This window comes from Anneissia japonica, unplaced genomic scaffold (assembly GCF_011630105.1).
Source record: "Anneissia japonica isolate Jap-2015-1 unplaced genomic scaffold, ASM1163010v1 scaffold287758_len931624_cov196, whole genome shotgun sequence".
Taxonomy (NCBI): Eukaryota; Metazoa; Echinodermata; class Crinoidea; order Comatulida; family Comatulidae; genus Anneissia; species Anneissia japonica.
In genome coordinates, this window is record NW_022722245.1 from 683,251 (window position 1) to 691,153 (window position 7,903).

Here is a 7,903-nt window from a genome sequence, read left to right on the forward strand (position 1 = left end):
CGCTATGCACCGTTTCGGAGCCTATTTGTTTACAAATATGCTGACCTCTTTTGGTGTCACATCTCATACACACATTTTACATGTGAACCATTACATTAGTTCCATGTGACCTGAGGTCACAAAGGAACTAAAAATAATCTACTGCTTTAAACACTAGAGATGATTTTAATTATTGTGACTTGTGACTGTGTGCATAGTCTTTACTTACCGTGTAGCCAGCCTTCTGACTGTAATCTGTGGGCCGTAGTTCTTCCCCTGAACCATAGTCCGACCAATTGAACGCACCATGGGTAATGTGTACACTCTTGGGGCAAGTAATGGTCGCAGGTGACCATCTAGAAGACCGCTTACTCCAATGTTATATGTCCCCAATTTGACCTTTGAACGGAGAAGTTAAATATGTTAAGTTAAAAGATAATTCAATTATCATTGCTGTTACTAAAAAGCATCTCAAAAAAATGTATTGCATGTTTAAGGTCGTTTTGTTTCCGAATAAATTATGGACAACATTACCTGCTGTGGGTTTAAATGCAGAAGTCTCCACGATGAGTACATCAGGTCGGAGAAGTGGTGTAAAATTCGAAGTCGAGCTCGAATTGATAAAATTGAGCAATCCTGCAATCCATTGAAGCGTGCTGGCACACAATCAGGATAACCTGAAGTACCGAAGATTATAAGCAAATTAGATATATAAAAACCAAAGTATTTTGTTTAAGACTGAAATGGTGGCTAGCATAAATATAAGATGCACTTATTCTTTCTTACGGTAATATTTTTAAGGATGTTTTTTTAAAGTTGATATAGTTAGTTTATTCACATAGCGCCCGAGGCGCAGGCTTGCGAACAGGGCCTTTAGACTGTGGCGGCAAGCCCCAAAAAAGGAGGCTCATCAGCCGCAGGGGCTGACAGAAGGTCAAATGCGACCCCCAAATGCGAGATGACTGCAGGCATAACCCTACACGCCCTGGCCTGTAACCCACCCAGAAGGTCCATCTCTGACTCATCGTCAGAGACAGCCATCGGGGTACCAATACTATCCCCGGACCCCGGATAAGGGACCGACATGTGGGGCCACCCCGAAAACACGATTGGCACAAAGGGCACTCCATTGAGACGATCTAATTTTGGGCTAGGCCTAAGCTCACCACAAACTGAGCAAGACTACTTCCGGGAAGACATCCTGCTACAAAAGGTTATTAAACAACAAGGAAAGCATGTAGCTTATTGTTCCCTTTCACAAGGTAAGACTCTCTTCACTCGCTCACAGCGAAAGAGTGCGAAGCACAAACCAGGGTCAAAAGTGGAACGTGTTTGGATATGGTTTCGTAGTCAGATTTGCGAGAAAAACTTCAGCTACCAGTATTTCTCGACTGAGACGTCAGTGGGAGCTGTAATTTGTATGGCAAGGAGATTGTGCAACCCTTACTTCGTATTAAGGGAATTTACGCCCAGAAACCTTGTAGTTATTAATATTTTGGTTATAATAGAAAATATTCATTTTTTGGTGACGTCACACTCACAATATTGTTAGCATGAATACGTCATAAGCTAGATTACGTCGCTTTTTCCTGGTAAGGCAAACTATCCCGGGGTGCTTTTTTCATGGATAAACAAACACCACTGCTTTGCACATAGATGCCTTGTCCTAGCTAGGGATACAAGAGCCGCATTGTTATAGCATTGTATAATATGTACAAGGTACCTCTGCAACTGAATTATTCTTAGTAATATTTGTTTTTGTTTTTGTTTTTATTTATTTTAATCTATTTCTTTCAAAAGTGTACTTTCTATCACATATTATTGCACTGCCTAGTTAGGCCTAGGCCTAGCACTAGTCTTATTATGTATGCCTCATCGTCATCCGCTACACAGTACATCAGTAGCGCTTCCCCCCCCCCCCATAGAGTACAGACGTTTGCTGGGCAGCAACGTGATTGAACCTTCCTTCCCAGGTTCATGTATTGGCATATTGTTAGCTAACCAGTTGTGTGTATTTCTTTGTGAAAATGAGTACCGCGGCGTACTCATTTTCACAAAGCATTTGCATCCCCTCTTGGAAAGAGGGAACTTCGAAATAATTGTTCGCTAACTAAATTAGTCACTGTAATTTAGCTTACACTTATGAATTTAGCTAGCGCTTAAAATGTACAATAATCATTTCACTACCCGACAAACTCCGAACTTTATTCATTTGGCCTACATAATAGTTTCATCTTGCTGTACTATCACTGGCGCATGGTAACAACCAACTGATGCAGACCATTTTCGGTCACACATTACTCTCCATAACACAGCACCCCCTAGTTCCGTCACCTCTGGGTTAGACGATTCCATTATTTTTTGTGGGTAAGTTCCATTAGGAATCTGGCTTATATTGGCTCATCCAGGTTAAGTATTCACGAAATAGACCATATATATTAGCTCATAGCTCAAATAAATATTTATGAAATAGACTTTGTAAAAAAAAACAAACAAAAAAAAACACATAAAAAACCACATACCTAGCTGTATCTGTGTGGCACTACCAGGGGTGCGCTGGGGTACAGGAGGGGCCGTCCAGGCAGCAGAATGATTACGTCCAGCTGATATCTAGGAATAACAAGAAACAATACATACACATACATATAAATAAGTCGTTGAAACAAAAAATTATGACAAGGCATGTAGACTGTAAAACACTTCATTTATTTTCGAAAAAAATTAGTTGAGCACTTTATTCAATATTAGCCGTATCCTACGCCATGGAACCATTTAACCTGATCTATTCCGACAAGAACATCCCGTTATGAAAGGGAAAAAAACAGGTGACAAATGGGTATAACATCAAGTAATAACCTAAGGCTGCCAGTTGTCTGATGACCGCCATACTACTACTATTGACCATATTTTATGTAACAATAGAAAAAGTATCTCAAATTCTGGAGTAATTAAAATTGGCATAAGTGATCATCATATGATCTTTTGCACTAAAAAAAAAAATTAGAATCAAATTCAATTTGCATAAAAACATACACCTTAGGTCATTAAAAAATTACTGTCAAAAATACTTTGTTGATACTCTTTCACAAATTGATTGGTCTGAGGTGATTGGTGTATCTGATCTTAATGTGGTTTGGAAAAATTTTGTTAGAATACTTATGAATTTGGTAAATAATGTTGCCCCTTTGAAACTAGTAAGAATAAAACAAAAAACAGAAGACCGGATAACAGCTGATATATTAAATAATATTAACGAAAAAAACAAATTAAAAAATAGGCTAAATAAAAACAGAAATAACTAGATTTGAACTCGTCACTGAGGACGAGTTAGGTGATCCGCCGTACTTTGACCCTCACGAAGCACGCACGGTTCTGATTAAAAAGTATTATATGCTAAAACATGCTTTATTTAAAGAGTAATTTTGAGCATTTTTTTAAAATGAATTTTAAAGGAAAAGAGTAATTTTGAGCATTTTAAGGACTTACGAATGTGTACACATACGTCTTAACGTTCGTGCGCATGGTAGTATTAATACAGTGTCACAAACCCAACACATGTAACCGAAACGTAATTTCCAGCTTTAGTATGTGCTGTGGGCGTGGAAATGAGCGTACGGCGCGTAAATTTTGAAAAGTTTTGGAATATTCAAAATGACCTGAAATGTGCTTTAAATTATCTGAAAAGTGATATTAACAATTTTAAAATTTTAACGCACAAGTACGAATACCTTATACAACGTGCCTGACGACGGTATTGGCACATAAATTTAAACCTTGTCAAGTTTAAATTAAAACCCCCTGTTGGTTGGTAATGCCACACGAATTTTGCCTTTACAGTATACGAACTATCGGTCTGATAGTGTCGAAATACAGTCTGCCACCCTCTATTTTCAATGCGTTTACATCTTTTAAGAAAGATGAGAAGGCTAAAAAACAAGCATTCTTTTTGACCATGATGATGTCATCAAAATAAAAAATAAAGGGACACGTCTGAAAGAGAATTGATTTAGCTATAACATACTCACAGGTGGGAGACAATCAATCAAGATAAGCGAGTACGTTCAAACGAGTATAAAAAGTAATAACGTCATAAATAAAAATTCAATTTTTTCTTAATTCAAATGGCAATATGATGACGTCACAATGTCCGATCAGCCAATATGATCAATAAAATAGTATCTACAACTCATGTGCTTTCAGAATATGTAATAAAAATTGGGGGTCACCTTTCATCCTATGGAGCTATAACTGATTAAAAATATTCATGGTTTTATGCATATATAAACGTTGACGCAAGCATGTTAAGTCGCGTGAACGGAAAATTAAGGTACCTGACATTCAACCTTGACCTGAAGATTATGCTCACTTAATATGATCCAGAAATGACAAATGGTTAAGATGATATGGGCTCATCAACGTTTTGAGGAAAGAAAGATGTGGGGGGTCAGAAAAAACAATTTTTTTAACATGATGATGTCATCAAAATGTAAAAAGAAGTCAAATATATGAAAGAGAATTGTCTCAGCTATAACATACTCAAAGTTGGAAGACGATCGATCAAGGATAAGCGAGATACGCTCAAATCACACCTAGATGTGTAAGCTATAATTCACTTTCTTTGAATTCAGATGCCAATATGATGACGTCACAATATCCGATCAGCCATTATGATCTATAAAATCATATTTACAACTTATGTGCTTTCAGAATATGTAATAAATATTGGGGGTCACCTTTCAACCTAAAGAGCTATAACTGATTAAAAATAGGTTTGATTTTAGCATATTTTCACTGTATATCGGCACAAATCCGCTCAAAGATACCTATATTTGATGCGCACGTACGGCATTGCTATTGGCCATGGAAAAGACGACCGAAAAGAATGGAAGTTTGTGAAAAAAATGTCAGAAACCCAAACTATGTGAAAAAACATAGTGTCTAGCTTCCGTACGTGCTGCGCGCGTGAAAATGCGCGTGCGTAGTGGAAAATTAAAAAAAAAAATTGAAATGCTCAAAATGGCCTAAAACGTGCTCTAAGTTAGTTAAAAAGTGATTTCGAGCACTTTAAAATTTTGACGCACGCGTGCGCGCGATATAAACCGCACGCGTAAAATTAGGGTACAGTACATTCAACATTAACCCGAAGTTAATGCTCACTTAATACGATTTCGAAATGGCAATTGGTTAGGCTGATATGATCAATAATGTAAAAACGCAAATTTGCGCGTAGATGACGTCACGCATGACTGAGCACGTTGAAAAGCTTACCATGACTATTCCAGACCAAGCCAAATGTTCACTGACAGCGATTGTGCGTAACTCGTGGCATTTTTCGAGATATCGTGCGAACAGAAAAGGGGAGAAAGATAGAAGAATAAAAAAAAGATGAAGATGATGATCCTGACAATAACAAGAGGTGATCCGCTAACGTTAGCGGATCACCAATAATGATTATCTTAAAGAATTTCGAAAAATATGCAACAAAATTCAAAGAATAATCAAACAAGCCAAGTCAAAATACTTTATGAATAGCCTTAATGATAATAAGAGCAATCCTTCTAAACTCTGGCAAATTTTAAAGAAGTTGGGATTTAAAGATATAAATAATACTAAACAAAATATTTCTTTAAATATTGATGGCAAACTCTCTTTTGATATTAAAGACAATGTTAATCATATGAATTCTTTTTTTACGAATGTTGCATCTAACCTAGTCAATAATTTGCCTTACGCTAGTGATAAATGTCCAACTGAAAATCAAAATTTTCAAAATTTCTACAAGAACAAAATTGATAAATCAAACCCCTTCGTTCTCCAAAAAATTGATGAGGAGTATATTGAAGAACAATTAAATGGATTAAACCCAAATAAAAGTTGTGGCCTGGACAATGTCCCTCCAAGATTTCTCAAAGATGGGTCTTCTATTTTAAAAATCCCCATTAACACACATTGTGAATCTTTCAATTGAATCCAATAGAGTTCCTGATGATTTTAAAATGGCAAGAGTTACGCCTGTTTTAAAAAAATATGATCGCACCGATGTAGGGAACTATTAGACCAATCAGTATTGTTAGCTGTATTTCAAAAATTCTTGAAAGAACTGTGTATGATCAACTGTAAAATTACTTGAAATATAATAATCTATTATTTGAATTCCAATCTGGATTTAGACAATCGTATTCAACAAATACTTGTCTTATCCATCTTTTGGACCACCTGAAGAATAAAATGTCAATATGTTTATTTACTGGAATGGTCCTCTTGGACCTTCAAAAAGTATTTGACACATGGATCATGGAATTCTTTGTAATAAACTTAAATCGATTGGAGTTAAGTCACATGCATAGTTTAAATCAAATCTATCAAACCGGTCACAACTTGTCAAAGTAAACGGGGTTAGTTCTGAACTAGCAAAGGTTACATACGGTGTCCCCCAGGGTAGTGTATTGGGGCCTTTGCTTCTTCTTATTTACGTAAATGATATGATAACATGTATTGACTTATCTTGCAAATTGCTATTATATGCTGATGACAGTGCTATTTTATTTTCCCATAAAGATCCGGAACAAATATCCAACAAACTCAGCATAGTTTTAGGCAGGTGTAGGGAATGGCTCTGTGAAAACAGGCTTTCCGTACATCTGGGTAAAACTGAATACATACTGTTTGGTAGCAAAAGCAAACAAAAACAACTAGAGAATGCCCAAATTGAATGCCCTGGAAATGTATTTAAAGCAAAAGAAACTGTTAAATATCTCGGCATAGAAATTGACAAGCATGTTACTGGTAACTCGATTGCTAAAAAGTTATCACAAAAGCTAACTCAAGAATAAAATATCTCTACCGTAAAGCCTCGTGCCTTGACTCATATTGTAGCAAAAACGTTATGCATGTCGTTAATACAACCTTTATTTGACTATGCTTCATCGTCATGGTTTTCAGGTATAGAGAAGAAACTAATGATTAGAATGCAAACAACTCAAAACAAAATGATTGGTTTATTAAAAATTTAGGTCCACTGTCCCATATTGGCCAAAGACAATTATCTGAAATTGGTATTCTTAACGTTCAAGATAAAGTTAAATTTCTTCGCTTATGTCACGTTTCTCAAAATACTTGTCCAGTTTATCTAAAAGAAAACTTCAAAAGAATAAACCACAATTATAAAACAAGACATAGCTCCCTTAATTTTAGAATACCGTACGTTACTTCGGTGGCATCTAAAACTTTCTTTTTTAATGCTATAAAAAAAATTGGAACTCTATGCCGTTGGAAATTAAATCTTGTCTAGTCCTCAATACTTTCAAAATAAAACTTTAAAAATTCTTAAATAATTGTTAAACTGAAGAAGATGTTTTTATGTAAATTTTGTTTTGTTGTTTTGTCTTAATTGTCAACGGACCCCATTGGAAATAAGTCTTTGGACTTTACGGGCGTTTCGGGCATCCTTTATGTCTCTTTTTTTTTATGAACTTTTTATCGATTTTATGTATTTTATCTGTAATGTATATACCGTTCTTTTTATGACGCCAAATAAAGTCAAGTCAAGTCATATACATATACACACACACATACATATATACATATTTATATATATACATATATATACTGTATATCTTCTTCTTCTCATTGCATAATCCCCAAAGGGGCAAGCAACAACTGTACAGACTCTCAAATTCAGAAGATAAATAAATATAAATAGCATAAGAAAAATTATTTCAGTTTTAGTTTTATTTTATTTTTTGCTTTACGGGCGAAAACTATCCCATATATCCCTGTTTGCTGAAGCTCTGATCATGTCATTAATGGTCGTGAACGCTGTGTCAGCTAAGAGAGATCCCGGCGTAAATGGAGCAGTACAGGGGGATGAGTCGAGAAGTACTCGGCGGACAAAGCGATCCTCATCCATTCTCAGTATATGCCC

General features: G+C 35.9%; 1 protein-coding gene across 1 annotated transcript in view; it reads right to left on the reverse strand.

The window, feature by feature from the left end:
• The window catches only part of LOC117111791 (probable E3 ubiquitin-protein ligase HERC1), a gene marked incomplete in the record, with an annotated part of 172,277 nt that overhangs the window by 24,404 nt on the left and 139,970 nt on the right, over positions 1–7,903 (reverse strand). The window contains 3 exon segments of the mRNA XM_033254783.1: positions 209–378; positions 514–656; positions 2,502–2,589. Of these exon segments, the coding sequence (XP_033110674.1) occupies positions 209–378; positions 514–656; positions 2,502–2,589 (401 nt within the window).